We start from the raw sequence: 16,024 nt of genomic DNA on the forward strand, positions 1-16,024 counted from the left end.
TTAGAAACTATTATGAATAAGGTGAACTCGGGTAAAGTGGGCCATAAAACGTAATTTAAACACCTAGATGTTTCTTCTTTTTTTTCTTTTTCTTTCTTACTTCTAACTTTAAGGTCTAGCTATAATATTTTAATTTGATTACAGTTCATATAAAGTGTAATCTGCAAGACATATACCAATAAACATTTTGAGGTCCTGAACTTTACTTTTCAAGTAAAGTGGGCCAGCTGGTCTGGTAATGTGGGCCATCCCTTATTTATCAAAAAATATTCTTAGACAAACACATTAACAACATACTTAAACCCCCCAAAAAATAATAATCTGCAGGTTATGAGTAAAATGAATAATGTGTAAATCCACATTTTAATTCATATGTGAACTTACAGACAACTAAAAGGAAACATGTCCTTTGTGTTGACATTAAATCTAAATATCAGAATATCTGATTAGAAATGAACTTTACAACATATAATAAATATGTGGCTAGCAACAACAAAGAGGTAAAAAAATAATAATAAGAGGAACATTTATGTAAAAATATTTTTTCTGTCTATGCTCTCTAAACACTGTCCATATTTTAAACCTTTATATTCTACATATAAATATATATATATTTTCTCCTCTCATCCTTTTTTCATCCCATAGATTTTTCTATTCTCTCTTTCCTTTTTTCCATCACTGACTTGAATTCCTGATTGCAGTCTCATTTCTGTTTACTAAAAAAGCAGGTGAATGTCAATTTATTTAATGAATTTGACTATAATTAATGAAGGTTAAAGGCTGGCCCACTTTACCTGAATTCCACAGGCCAACTTTATCTAACACATTCAGCCAAAGTGGGCGAGCAATATGTAAAGGGGTCATCGGATGCCCATTTTCCACAAGATGATATGATTCGACTTAATGAGAAGTCTATAATATACTTTGGTTAAAATTGATCAATGGTTGTGTAAAACAACACCCTTTTTACCTTGCCAAAATCAGCTCTGCAAAAATCATCCTGCTCTGGTCGAGGCTGCTTTAAATGTTAATGAGCTCTGCTCGCCCCACCCCTCTAGTATTCTTTGCATTTTATACACTGTTTATGGTACGTATTGAATACAACAGGAAATCTCACAATAATATTTGTTTACATTTAGTGAGCAACCTTAGCTATAAGTTAAAAAAAAAAATCTTATGTCAAAGGGTTTTCTACATTTTGTCATGAAACAGTCTTTCTTTGAGGTATGGCCACACTCACCAGTGTCATATTGCATCATCTAAAATGATTTCCCTTTAATTAAAAACCTTGTTATGCTCTGAAAGTGTAAAGTGTAAATTTTCCTGCAGGACAGAATTAGTTCACAGTCTGATCTGCTTTATAAAGAATTAGCCTCTTGTTTATTGGACTGTTGTATAAAATCAGTAGGCCTATCATTTTTGCAGTTGTGCTCATCAGGGAGAACATTACTTTTGCTCTTGTGACATTACTTAATTCTAGTGTAGCACACAAGATTAATTCAGGATAAGTGAACAACATACAAGAACTCATGGCCCCAGTTAACAGGATTTTTATTCATTATGGTGCCATTTTTGCCACAAGCTCCCGGTCTCATTAAATTATGGTTTAACAAAATGTTATAGGCTAACTCTTATAAAACCATTGTTGTTACTGTACATGAAAGACAGACCTACAAATAATAATAATAACTGTCACTGAAAAAAACAATACATAAGTAACTGAACAACTGTGACTGGCCAGTAGTTTTTTTAAGAGCCACTGTATAGGACACATTGCAAGAAGACTAAACGCCAATGGGTGGCGGTAATGTGTAACATTGCGCGCTATAGCAGACAATACGCAAAAGAAGAAGAAATTCAGGAGGGCCATTTGAAAAGATCCACCGAAAGAGACTGCGCGTAATATTTATATCGCTTGAAAACTATGCATTTGAGGATGTTTTAATATATCAAGAAGTACGAGGTTTTTATCCTTATGAACAAAGAACCTCAAGGTAAGATAAACATTTTCATAAAAACTTTGATGATACAGGTTTTGTGGCGTTGATGTGATCAGTTCGGTTGATACTAACGTTAACGTTACCCCCATCTTTTATAGAGTTACAAAACACAGCTTTTGTTTACCATGGTATTTACGTGCCCCAATACACGATATATGTCAAAAAAAAAAAAAACTTAAGTAGTGCTATTATAAATATCAGACAATATACTGTACCATTAATTAAATTATTTCTGTACCATAAAATAATACTTTGTCTAGCATTCCCAGCATGTCTGTTTAAAGGTGTAGTACTTATGTAACAATTTTGTTGAAACGAAACCTTTTTTTCACCTACTCAATCCATATTTATTTATTTAAATATGTTTTACTGTACTAATAATTCGTTGAGGAATTTGAGTCCAACTGTGTCAACCTATAAAATGTGAGAAATTAATAGTATTAATAATAAACAGCATGTTTAAAGTTACTTATTAAATCCTTAGCACATTATCAGGTTTCTTGTGCTGTAGTGTATTATAAAATGTCAGGAATTTTAGCATGTATTTGAACAGCTAAAAGAGATGGAGTTTCATATCAATACACCAAAGTGTTGATATACAGCCTGTTTTTCATTTTGCCATCACATTAATTGGTGCATTAGATAAAAACAGTTAGTATATCAAGAAGCATTTCGGGCAGCATGGACGGTTACTATTGGTAGGTTGAGTATATTGGTTCAGCAACAATGTCTGGACTTCTTCTCGGTGGGGGTTGCATGCAATCAAAAAGTCCATTTAAAATAGTACAGAATAGCAATATTTTACTTATGCACGCCTTGGTTAATCTGGTCTTTATCAAACATATGTTAATGAGATATATATTATGTACTCTTTTATTATTCAAAGTCTTTGTGAACCGTGTGTTGCAACGACATAAGTACTGTGATGTATTTCTGAGTAAAAGGAAATATTGAAGATGGGGCCTGACTTTAGGGTGCCTCCTCGCCATCTCTAGCTTGCAGCAGGGATGTAGGGGAAATATTTGCAAAGCAATCAAATCGAATCAAGAGCTGAACTGGATCCAAATATACTTTCTTTTCTACTATATTGTAGGTGAAAAATAGCGGACTGTAGGGCTGCACGATTATGCCAAAAATCATAATTGTCGATTATTACCTTGAAATTGTAATTGCGATTATTAATTACGAATATCACAATTCACATTGAACGATGTTTTGAAAAGCTTTGAAGTAAAGCAATTTTTTATTATGTCATTTTTATATATAGTTCCTCCTTTAAATATACATTTAAAAAAAAGGTAACATAACCTGTAGGAAAAACACACACATACACGCACACACCTTAAAGGAGAAGTCCACTTCCAAAACAAACATTCACATGTAATGTACTCGGCTACTCACCCCCTTGTCATCCAAGATATTCATGTCTTTCTTTCTTCAGTTGTAAAGAAATTATGTTTTTTCAAGGAAAACATTTCAGCATTTTTCATCATATAATGGACAGATAATATGCCCTGATTTTGAACTTCCAAAATGCAGTTTAAATGCAGCTTCAAACGATCCCAAACATGCAGAGTATAGAGTAATTTATAGTCATGCAAAATGTAATGCTTCTGTATTTAGAGTTCATGACTGATTGATAATGTAATAGGAAAGTTTTCTTTTGGGGCCAAGAATTAATTTGATATAAGACACATTTTCATACATACGGTTCAGGAGCTTTATTGTAGCTCCCCAACTGACCATTCAGGACCAAAAAAACATCCTGCCAAGTTTCAAATCTGCAGGTGCACTTTAGGGTACGAACCAATATGGTTTATATTTGCTCTTGAGCCCATAATAACAATAATATTTATAATAATTAATAAAGCAATTCAGTTATTATTGAAGACCAGCATAGATGAATTAGCATGCATATAAACACTCCTAAACCTGTTTCAGTTCAAATGGCTGGAGATCTTTTGAGTGGTTTGAAGGGCCAGTCCTTCTACCTGCATGACATGAAGAGACATCAGTCTGTCACACTCACTGACATCATCATCCGCCTGGGAGGGGTGAGAGATATCATTTTGTCATTTATTTGTTAATGAAGGAGAGAATTGGAGTAATTGTTGCCCTGTATGCAAAGTGATGTTAAATGGTAAATCTCATCCTGTCTGTTCACTGTTTCCTATAGAAAGTGGACAGTTTTCTCACCAAGGATGTGAATGTGGTTGTGACGGGCATTAAAGAAGCTCATAGCAATTTGCTGGTGGATGGTTCATGTACAGCAGGGGGGAAACAAAGTGGAACCCCAAAACCTCTAGTATGTACCCAATTCTTAAATTTTGTTCTTGTCTAGTATACAATATATGATGTACTGTTAGTAGATTGTTTGAGGAGCCTTCCATGCTGAGTTCCGGTTCCTCCCAAGGTCACCTTTTAGAATCTAAATATTTCAGGCAGTTTTCTTTTTCTTACCACAGTTGTCTTTGTCTTATTCACAGATGAAGGCTCTTATTTTCTATAAAGCTGCTTTGAGATAAAATGAGTTGAATATGAGTAGGGCTCACACTGGGATGTTTAGTAGCTAATAATGGGTTTAAAATGTCTTTTCACCCCAAGGTTTGTGGCAGTCGTGGAAAAGCATTATTGGAAAAAGCAATCCACAGCAATGTAAGTCCACACCTAAATATTTGCATAGAAAATTCTCAATGTGTGTGCATGTGCTTCTACTTGTAGTCTCAAAACTAATCCTTCATCATCTTCATTTATATTGAAAATTTAAGTGTTAAGGATTTGACAAAGAACTGCACTGCTAATGAAAAATAGGTACATTTGTGTTAGATTTTCTTGCTTCTGTTCCGTCATCCTGGAGAACATGATCATCAGGATCATCATGCCTCATGTGCTGCTGTCATTAAAGCGAAATACTACATACTAATACGTTTTCAAATTCAGATCAACTTTTCAATACTCTGATTGTAATGCTGATCATAACATGTATTATTTATTGTAAAAAAAAAAACAAATAATTGTATTAAGTTATTTAAAAAAAAGGCAAAATCAGTGAATATATCAAATTATATCAAATGTCTGGTAGCCAATAAATTGACTTCATGTTTCAAACATGACAATAATGGATAGTATAACAAAACTCCTTTCTTGCTGCCTTGTGAAAACAATTTTTTTTTTTTTTGATTTTATTTTACTGAAACAGGTCTGACACTTTAAGATAAACAATTTTTTGCTTAGTCATAATGCTACTGCTATTAGGATTTAGGTCCAAGGTCTAAGACCTCTCAGGTCTTTGATTTTGCATTTCTTCTTGATGTTGTTGTTAACCGTTGAGTGTTTTTTTTTTTTTTTTTGTTGTTTGCAGGAAAAGTATCAAAGCAGTGTGCTGGCTAATGCTCGTTCATGGGGAGTCAAGGTCTACAATGTAGATGGTATCCTTTCATGTACTTGCTGTAGGGGGCACTCTACAATATCATATATACAAGTCACATGGGCTGATTTTGTAGTGGCATTTTGAAGTTTGACTATGGAGATAGAATTGTTGCATAATTTCAAATAAACAGATTACAATTCACAAAAAAATAAATAATAATAATAATTGTAAAAAATGGCGATACCTTTTAGGCAACAATTTATATAAACTTTATTTGCTGCAACTACCACCACAGCATCAAGAACGGAAAATAAAAACTGAAATGGTCGAATTCTTAAAAAAAAAAAAATCCTTATATTTAAGTATGGTAGTGAAAGAGGAATGGGGCTTTCAAATACAAATAAACAAATAAATAGAATGAGATCCACAAATAAATCGAGTTTCACAAATATGAATTTAATTAAAATTAAATTATGAATTAAATTAAATTTCACAAATTAATAAAATGAGATTTGCAAATAAAAAGGTATTCACAATTATCTTTGTCACAAACACAACTTTGCTATGCATTAATTTGTGAATCACACCCTGTGCAGTTGTAGATCGCAGCATGTATTTGTGGATCACTCCTCGTACATTTGTAAATGGCTTTCTGTGCATTTGTGGATATTAAAACTTTTTTACCATCAAGACATGCTGACCCACGTCTACTCAAGCCAATTAGATAACAGCCATATTTCGCTGACCAATTGTAGCACATTCTGTAGCCACGTTTTGCTTTACAGTCAGGGCGGGAGCAGATTCATTTTGCAAAACGTGATTGGCTATAGCAAGAATGTGCTACGATTTGTCAGTATATTTAATTTTTTGTTAATCTCTTTACATTTATTTGTGGATCATAATCTATTTATTTGGAATTATGCAACAATTCTATCTCCATATTTGACAGCCCCATTCCTCTTTCACTATCATACTTAAATATAAGAATTTTTTTTTTTTATGAAGAATTCGACCATTTCCATTTTTATGATCCGTTCTTAACTCTTAACTCCGTTCTTAAATACCACTGTGGTGGTATGTGCGGCAAATAAAGTTTTTTTTCATATGAATTGTTGCCTAAAAGGTATTGCTTTGGCCAGTTGTTTTTCCTTTTGTTTTTTAGTCATTTAATGATTGAGGCTCAAAAAAACAGTTGGTTGCACAAGCATTAAGGATCATGTTTGCAACTTGGCTTTGCATTTACTGAGGGAAATTCTTGGATCAGAATAAGATGTGACCATAGTTAACACTTTTCATAAAGATTTTAATTTTATCAACATCAAATAAAACTTTCTTTCCAGCCCTGCAATGCACATTAAACAATGAACAGATGTAAAATACAATATGTAATTAAAATTACAGCATACCAGTTCCTCTCAGTGTTCATGTAGAGTCTTTACTGATTTACCAAAAGTCAACACTAGAGAGCACCATATGTACAGTTTGATTTTAAATTTCAGTGAATGTGGGATACTGCTTATAGGATTCTGTTGTGGACCCCTGTTATTAAATAAGTTAGAAACACAAGTTAGATATCTATTACTGTACTTTGTGTGTTTTTTTTCTTAACGTAAATGATAGAATTTCTGAAGTTCATCAATCATCTAAATCAGAGAATGAGGACTGCTAAGGTAACTTAATTGTTAAATGTGAATTAATACTGTTAATATGAGTTTCTTGTCAAAATGAGTTTCTTATTCACACCAATTTCATACTTGCTGTCCAAACAGAAAAAAAGATGCAAACTAACAACTCCTCATGTGAAAGGTTTGTAAACTACACAAACATGTACTACTTGTTGTGGTTGTTCGGTAGCAAATATAAGTCTAGCTTTTTATTTATTTATTTGTTTATATCTATATACCTGAGAAACCTGAGCGTAGAGGTGGCGTATGCTCTAGTGTTAACACACCTATGTCTTCACACAGCTGGAGTCTTGAGAAGTCCTTATCTGAAAGTGGAGGACTCCAGTCGGTGAGTTTTAGACCTCACTCTCATTCTCTTAACTCTGCTTTCTGTTTATATAGTTTAAGAACTTTATAATGTATTTTGCCCATGTATTTTTTTATTGGTAAGTGGAACAGGCTGTTGGCCTCTGGTACTGTAAATAATGAGTTAAGAAGTTCATTCATGACCCTGAAAATGGAAAGTCAAGTCTTTTCATTCATAAACTCATTGTTTATATAGTATTTTTGTGCAGTGTGCTCTGGTTGTGTACTTAACATTTTATTTAACATGTAGATATAGTAGTAGTGATAGTGTATTTTGATTATTGGCAACTGCAATCATAGCCAGTGTCTCTTTAATAAAATTAGTGTGTTGTCTGCTTTAAGATTTTACTTTATCTGGTTATTTAGATTTTTCTTTCTTAATTTTTTTTAATCCAGAAAATCCCCACTTTTAATAACCGCAGTTTGTAATACTGGACTGTTTTCATCGTAAAATTGTTTTGGTCCCAGTCCCATTAACAAGGCGAATGTTTCAGCCCAGGTCACTGTAGATGTTTTAGATAAGTTAATTATCAAAATGCATGCCGCACCCTAGGGGCCACCCTGAAGCCAATCGGAAAAGTATCCTTTCCCTCCCCTGCTGAGGATCTTTGTGCACAGGGCAGCTCTTCACTAATGAAAAGAACTATTGTGTTTTGAGTTTATTTGGCACTGCTGTAAGAAATTTATCCTACAAATACTAGATCTTTATGGATATAGGTGATTAAGCTCATATTATAAATTATGCTGTACATGTATTACTTTATTTTTTTGCATACTACGAATACTACAGTAAATAAGGTTATGTATGTTTGCATTACTTAAATCCAATAACTAACATGATTTTACATATTTTTACATGCATAAGTGTTAATTTCTATAATGGTAATGATGTTTGATCATTTATAGCAGATGTGTCCCTATATATTTTTGGCCTATATCGAAATTGAATAATTTCTAATGCTAGAGGATGATGCAACTAAGGGAGGACTCTAAAATTTTTAACAGTGTGTTGACATTTACTACTAATTAACTGTGTCGACAGCACCAGACACATCTGTTCTTTCCTATTTGGAAATATAATTTATCTCCCTCCACCTTACCAAACAACTTAGACCCTGATCATTGTCAAGTTCTTAAACTCTGAGTTTTTTTTTATTTAAACAATAGTTTGAAGTAGCATTATGCTTGTTAGAAGGTCAGGTTTGATCATGACAGCAACACTGTTGACTCAGGCTGGTTTACAGGTGTACACAAAATCCATTTATCTTTGTACTCCTCAAACCAGCTTTTACAGAGATTGTAAAGAATGCAACAGATCATTACTGTTGAATACATTATCTTCAATTTTACAGTCACTTTTTTTGTGAGCCTCTTCCCCTTAATCTGCCAAAAGCATTTATTACTAGTCTTTAATGCAAGGATTGCTTTACTAGTTAGTCTGCACATGTTATCCAAAGTAAGTTTTTGCACAGCAGAAATATATAAAAGTATAAACACCCAGGCATCAGTTAGAATGCGTTAGTTCAGAATTTTTCTGCATTTGTAAGGAAAATTCCTTTTGCTGGTAGTCTACTTATTAGTGTGTATGTAGCATATGTTAGTCCACTGCACACTGTATCAATATAGCTTTAAATGTTGTGTTCTGTCATGTTAAATCTCCATTTAGAATTAGTCATTCACCTAAAACCAGATTGGTCTAATCTGAGTCCAAAAAATATGACTGTTTACCCTTTGACTAATTGGTCAGACTAGTTTATTAATATAGTGACTCTGTTACGAAACTGGCCTATCATCTAAAAATAATTTAACAGAAGTAAAAAGTTTTCACTAGTTACAGCAGGTAACAGACTGTTGAGAAGAAATTTTGGTATCTATTCATCTACCTAAATACTTCCTAATTTAAAGAGAAGCTTGTTTTTTGTTAATCCTTCTGGTTTTGGTTTTATAAACAGGAGGTTCAGACCATACTATGCACAGACACTGAATTTCCCAGTGATGAGTTTCTCAGGAAAGTTTAGCCCTTTTGAGCCCCCCATTCCTCTGTTTTCTGGTAAAAGCAAGGAAGAAGATGCCAGCAAGGACAATTTCAGGTATCTTTTTTGCATTTTGAGAAGTTGAAAATCAAATCTACATTGTCACTTATGTCTGTGAGTTTTTTTCTTTCTTTATCAGGAAGAAAGAAGAAGCCACTAGTGGCTGCCATAAGTTGCAAGCTCCACTTACTGCAAGCGCTACACCCAGAGGCCCAACTAAGAAAAGTTCAGGCTATTGTGAGTGCTGTCACACGGTCTACAAAGATGAGTATGAGGTGAGTCCATTTGGTATGTTGTCTGCAAAATGTTGTTCTGCTTTCAAATTGCACAAATTGAAATTTCGAATTGGTAATATACCAAATTTGAAACGCAAAAACTCCCATATATGGCAAAAAAAGAATATTTCATTCGAAAAAAGAATATTTCACAAAACTGCAATGGAAATGCTTTTTCACATTTACAGGTCAATTTGCGTACGCAAAAGTTACATGATTATTCTTTTATGTACTAGAACCTCAAAAAAACATCTCATAATTGGCTGCTTGCATAAGCGTTGACTACACAATGCTTGAATAATCCTAATGAAATTCCTATGCAGACTTTTGATATAACTTTTGACATTAGATTCTCTTTGTGATTTGTAGCACTTGCAGTCCGAAATGCATCGCTCTTTCATTCAAAATGACAGTAACTATGCTGTAGTAGACCAACTAACGGCTGAAATGGATGCTGGCTTTGTTTGTAATCCAAATCAAGAAGTGGATCCAACTCTAATCAAGTAAGGGGCAATTAGACAAGTGTTTTCTTTGATTGAAAGCCGTTCATAAGATATATTAACTTTTCGTACTGCCTTGTTGACAGTATAACATTAAATGACTTTTTGCACTCTGTTTATTTATTTCCCTCAGGTCATCGACAGACTTCTCTCAATTACAGCTGAGTAGTTTACCTGAAATGTTGCAGAATACTGTCAGTGAGAATGAAAAATCTCTTCAGATATCACTGTTTCAAGAATGTGATCATCTACCATCAATTACTGACAACAGTCCATCTGGTCAACAGAATGCAACCTCACTTCATACAGTGCAAAATAACTCTCCTGATCATCTTGACAATGACAAATTAGGCTTTTATATCACCTGCACCACAAAGGTTCAGGACTTTCAGTGTGGTATTCTTTGCATGGATATAGTCCCACATCACGTTTCTCCAAAATCCCAGTCAATAGAGAAGAAGCCCAAGAGCTTCTCATCTCTCTCACCCTCAGAAGCTCCATATAAAATGGCCACTCTAAGCTCTTTCGGAGACAACAAAATCCCATGCACCATCTCTTGTGTTAAAAATGTTCCTGAAGCTCAGGAACAATGTGAAGACAGTCATGATCTACATGTTTTGCATATGCGAAGTGGTCTCATGGGTGGTATTCCTAACACAGCCAGCTCGCAAAGTCAAAAACATGATTGGGATCAAGCTGTAAAAATGTGCTCAAACAGCCCTAAAATGCTAGTCCAGCAATGTGACGATGGTAATTCTGACAGTGGTGGCCAGTTTGTGTTGGACCATAGAATGTTGCCTTCAACAAAACAATCACTGAAATCAGCCCAAGGTATTGTTGGGACTCCAGAGTTTGGCATCTCTTACTTTTCATTTCCGCATTTTTTGCCATTTTCACACTTGTCAGATTACCCATTTTCTATAGTTAACTTGAAAAAGCGCTGCAGGTCCTTCACTCCAAGTCCAAAGCTTGCCAAGAGAAGAAAGATCCGTCAAAGTGAAAAGCCAAACCCAATTCAGGGGGTTTGCAGTGCTCCTTGGATAAGACAATGCTCATCTGTACTTTCCACCTTGTCATGTTTACCAATCTCCAAGGTGGATTTTACAATGGAGGTGAATAATCAAAGTAGAGGTAGCATACTAGCAACCCATGAATCATCACTGAATGAATCATCTCTTGTGAATCAGACCCCAACGCGGCCTTCCCTAAAGTATTTTACTCCAAGTAACCACTGTTTGCCTCATCAAGTTGACCAACAGGACAATGCTTCAAATCAACCCAGTGTTAAGCAGTCACATGAATTGCCTCCAATCAAAGATCCAGTGCAATCCCGAATAACCACTTACTCAGCTGATTTGGACCCTCCTCAGTTGGTTCCTTTTTCCACGAAGACGATCAACTGGAGTGCCATCAGTTTCATGATCCCCCAGAACTGTTACCCTTTTTTTTCCAGACGCCAGAAGATGTGTCCCATACATCAGTCAGTAAAGCCTCAAACAGCTCGTTCTTGTCGCATTCCGGAGCTTCTGTTTGCATTGAATCTGCTCTCCTACCTAACCTCACGTGGTCCACGGCCTCTTCCGAGTCAGATTGGGATTCTGGCCTCTTGACGTGGTTTGCGGCTGGAGTTCCTCTTCGAGCTAAAGGGGGACATGATGACCTGGGTTTGTTATTACAAAAGCCACACACTGGCATGCAGGATGGGAGTTATACATCACAGTTGTGCTCCATACTGCAACCCTCTTGATTCATATCATTGGGATTGAAGGTGCACCAATCTGACAATTGTGGCTATTGATGAATTTAATCCTAAAGCAGTTCTTCATTCTCCATTCTCCGTACTCTTCATTTTTCAATTCTACAAGATGACTACCACCATTACTTGTGAAATAAGACCTAATGAAGAATGAATTGTTTGTTTTTCATGAGGAAGATTTAATTAATAGAGGTGTGACTAACTCTGCAGCTAATGTATAAATATTTTTTTTATTCACATTCTATTTGAAGACTAAAACTATTTTTATCAAAGAATATTGAACACTCCATTCCATTCCACTCCATGCAATATCTCACCAAAACCAAGAAAAACAATTAGTTTTAATTAACAGCTGGCAAGCATTTCATGCTTTTCTCTTTGAGTGACCTCCATGACTTCTCCTATGGCTGTCTCTTGCCTTGAGTGTTGACCATGACTTTTCAGCAGAAATATCCGGGAACATGTGCTAGTATTGAGAATTTAATGAGGCTTTGCTGGAGGGGCATTATCCAATTAGTTTAAGTGCTGTGTCTGGCCTCTATCCAGTTTAGAGGCAGTGTTGATGGTAGAACAATGCTGTGGTGGCTTTTGTAGACCATGCAGGATAATATACACTGTGAAGGCAAAAATGTCCTATGAAGGTCTTGAGGTAATTTTAAAAGAACTTTCAGATTTCCTGTAAATGTGCATCAGTGGATGTGGCGTCATGATTGGTATAAAGGGCAGTGTTTTAATTGATATCAATTAATGTTTTATTTCATCTTTTAGTGTCAGAACTTTGGGCATTACAGAAGTTCTGAAAGGATATAGAGTTTGTACCACTAATGTCCATGTAGAATAAGTCAAATCTTGCGCTTGGATGATTTTCCATAAACACAGTAAGTTAGCTTTATGAAGGCCTTAGGACAGTTCAATGTGTTTTAAGACAAAACTGAATAAATGTGGAGTTCTGAAATAAATGTTTATTATTGTTATTTTATTTTATCATGAAATGTTGTTTTGATATTTGTACAGTTGTATTTTAAAAGCTGTTTACTTCCAGTCTAGATGCTTATTTAGCACTATTGAATTGTGTGCATGCTCATTAAAATCTGTTAAGATAAATGGTCAGTTTGTGTGCTTCTTTAGGTAAAGCATTGACTTGTTTGGAATTAAGTTATCCCCTGACCTTTGGTAGTCTGGGGTGCATTTCCCAAAAGCATCGCTAACTAACTATAATCGCAAGTTTCGTTGAAATGTATTGGTAACGATGGAACTTGGGACTTGGGAAATGCACCCCTCTTTCTTTCTCTTTCTTTCTTTCTTTCTTTCTTTCTTTCTTTCTTTCCTTCTTTCCAAGGGCCATTTATTTTGATATAAGTAGGTCTGTTATGTTGAAGGAGCTGTTAGGGCAATGTCAAGTCAGCTTTGATTTCATTGTTATTATTATTATTATTATTATTTTTATTTTATTTTTTTGGCGTAATCATTTAAATAGTTAAAACATTTTCTTTTGTAAAATAAAATTATGTGATTATTAAAATTAATGTTTTTGGTATTTCTGTTATATATAAACCTGTGATATGGTAATAATATCAAAATTCGTTTAATTATCATGTAATTCAATCATGCACTTATCATGACCTTCCATTTCAAATGTGATGAATGAGACACAACCAGTAGGTGGTTTTAAACATTTAATTTTTGACTCCTTGTTTGATCAGACAATGTATAGTTTTAAGACCTTCTAACTTTTAACTTAAAACCACTCTTACCATACAATGCTATACTTTTAAAATGATAAGCATACTCCTTCACAAACTAGTTTTAAAATGTATTTAAAAAATATATAAATAGGTAGCATGCCATTAGCCATAGTTCAGATTTTTTTATGCTACATAAGCAACTTCTCTCCCATCGGATTCATGTCTTTTCTATGTTCCCTGAATAATGTGTTCACTATGAATGCTTTAGAATTGGAGATAGGCAAATCATTGTTTTATGAGTAACTAAAGATTAGTACAGATCGATTTAGTCCTCAGGCATGAGAGGTACTGCTGAGGACGGGAATATTTGATATGCTTTTATCTCTCAGATGACGTTGAGTTTTCTCCAGGACACAAAACACATGGAGACATATATTTCACTTTTAAACTACTTAATAAATCATACTATGCGCGCTCTTGACAGTTGTTTTGTAATTATGATATATATCCGCCTATATTTTAAATAAAATAATAATTATATTAAATTGAATTCAATTGTATATTTTACATTTTGCAGTTTTTGCAGTTATACTACATTTTATGTAAATGCTGTGTATAATATTTATTGTGTCTTTTTTTAAAAAAAAACGTGATATTTGTTCCAGGTTACAGAAGTGGAATATCTGATGCTGCATGTGAGTGCGGTGCGAAGTGAAGGGGAGGAGAAGAGAGGAGAGTGGGAGGAGGTGCGGGTGGGAGTCCCGCAGAAGGAGCGTTTCAATCCCAACATGAATTCCACCCGCAATCTCTGACCGCGAGACACACGAGCGATATAAGCAGACATCACGGCGCCTCGCGCAAGCGGATACTTTCTTAAGTCTTTTCCATCAGCGTCTGCTTGTTTTCCACGGATGCCCTTAACGTCTTCCTCGTGACTTCAACATCGCCGCGAAACGGGATGAGGCGGTAAATGTCGCGTTTCGCATCTTTTCGCTCCGGTTGAAGCCGCAGGAGTATGTGATCATGTTGGCGACGCGCTGCCTCCTCCTGTGGGCTGCGGTCACCGCGCGACTCGCCGTGACAGGTGAGCGACGATTGCCTCGTTAGGAGCGGGTTCGTGATATTAGTACAAGCTCCATCGGTGTAGCTATTTATGTATGATGTGCGCCAACAGGTGCAACGATTTCTTCATTTTACGGATGGCCCCGTTTTCTATCACGGGCATGGCTGTGAATTTTCAGTGTCGCGCCAGAATACGCAGTGATGCCGCAGGCTAGATAGAATGTAGTGGCTGTAAACGCATAGGAATTACTAAAACATAGAATCATGGCTTTGACATAGTCTTACAGTTTTTATGAATGTGTCCTATATTGAAAGGCTGGGGCAGCAGCATCAAGCGGGACGGAGCGGAACGGGGACGCGAACCGAACGCGTATGCGGAGGAGCTCACGCAGCCTCAGCGGCTGCTGCAGCGCACTGACGCGGAGGAGGAGCTGCCGCACGGGCACTTGGGTACTCTAGTAAAGATTGATGCTGATGGAGCGCATGTGAGTGACTTTCCACTGATACATGAAATCAAAATCGATCCCTTTTGCTTTCTAATGCACGTGTTCCTGGTCTAACAATGATACAGTACATGTGAAAAACAAGCATCTATTTTGTTCCCAAACTTTCATCATAATATAATAACTTGCTCCCTCTGTGAATTTACTTTATTCTTTGGCTAATGTCACCAAGCTCTTCTATTTTCCACCCCCATTCCTTCTAACTACCCGCAGAGTCTGAATTTGTGTGCCATCAGAGTAATACTGCATTTACTGCATTTGATGAAAACTTCTTGAATGTTAATTGTACATAATGTAGGCTACAGTACATTTGCCATCTTGACAACAAGCTGATTGATTTTTTTTTTTGGCCATTTACAAATGCATCCACTTTCATGGCCTCTAGGGATAGAAAAGTGGCCATTGTTCTACTGGTTTGACATTTTCCAGATACATAGTAGACATGTTGACACATTCACATGCAGACCACCATCCAGTTCATTCCACATTTTTTTGGAGGTAAATATTATTTCTCATTTTTAAAACATATTTAAGGATGCTCAGTAGGTTGTGAATACTTGTTCATGTTTTAATATTTTTTTTTAAAGGGGTCACCGGATGCAAACTTCACTTTTACATGTGTGTTGGCAGTGTATGTACACATCTACCCTATTATGACAAAAATCCATGCAGTGTTTTTTAATTATTCTGTAAAAATAATATCCTCTTTTTCAAATTGAGCCATTCTCAGATGTCTGTTGGTGTGGCGTCACACCGACAGGCTGCTCCCATGATTGTTGATTGACATGAGCGTCTCAGATCAGTTGTAAC

The 16,024-nt window shown here is 35.5% G+C and overlaps 2 protein-coding genes across 3 annotated transcripts in view; both read left to right on the top strand.

Moving 5' to 3' along the window:
* The first annotated feature begins 1,875 nt into the window (after nt 1-1,875).
* dbf4b (DBF4 zinc finger B) lies at nt 1,876-13,033 on the top strand. The gene is made up of 12 exons (XM_051125060.1): nt 1,876-1,994; nt 3,942-4,054; nt 4,177-4,305; nt 4,605-4,655; nt 5,362-5,428; nt 6,991-7,040; nt 7,140-7,176; nt 7,338-7,383; nt 9,353-9,490; nt 9,573-9,708; nt 10,078-10,211; nt 10,342-13,033. The coding sequence occupies exons 1-12, from the start codon at nt 1,976-1,978 to the stop codon at nt 11,816-11,818; spliced, it is 2,397 nt and encodes a 798-aa protein (XP_050981017.1). The 5' UTR covers nt 1,876-1,975; the 3' UTR covers nt 11,819-13,033.
* Nucleotides 13,034-14,361: 1,328 nt separating this feature from the next.
* adam11 (ADAM metallopeptidase domain 11) overlaps nt 14,362-16,024 on the top strand; it is a 56,148-nt gene continuing 54,485 nt past the window's right edge. Inside the window, exons 1-2 of one of the 2 annotated variants that reach the window (XM_051124315.1) lie at nt 14,362-14,733; nt 15,027-15,196. In XM_051124315.1, coding sequence (XP_050980272.1) covers nt 14,673-14,733; nt 15,027-15,196 — 231 coding nt within the window. In that variant the 5' untranslated portion in view covers nt 14,362-14,672. The remainder of the gene's footprint in view (nt 14,734-15,026; nt 15,197-16,024) is intronic. The other variant, XM_051124317.1, reaches the window with a different exon arrangement.

Source organism: Labeo rohita, chromosome 12, assembly GCF_022985175.1.
Source record: "Labeo rohita strain BAU-BD-2019 chromosome 12, IGBB_LRoh.1.0, whole genome shotgun sequence".
Taxonomy (NCBI): Eukaryota; Metazoa; Chordata; class Actinopteri; order Cypriniformes; family Cyprinidae; genus Labeo; species Labeo rohita.

What these genes read in the sequence shown, in the direction of transcription:
- dbf4b (XM_051125060.1), top strand. An exon ending in GTGGAACCCCAAAACCTCTA is followed by an intron (nt 4,306 to 4,604) that starts GTATGTACCCAA and finishes TTTCACCCCAAG; the next exon opens with GTTTGTGGCAGTCGTGGAAA. An exon ending in GTGGATCCAACTCTAATCAA is followed by an intron (nt 10,212 to 10,341) that starts GTAAGGGGCAAT and finishes TATTTCCCTCAG; the next exon opens with GTCATCGACAGACTTCTCTC.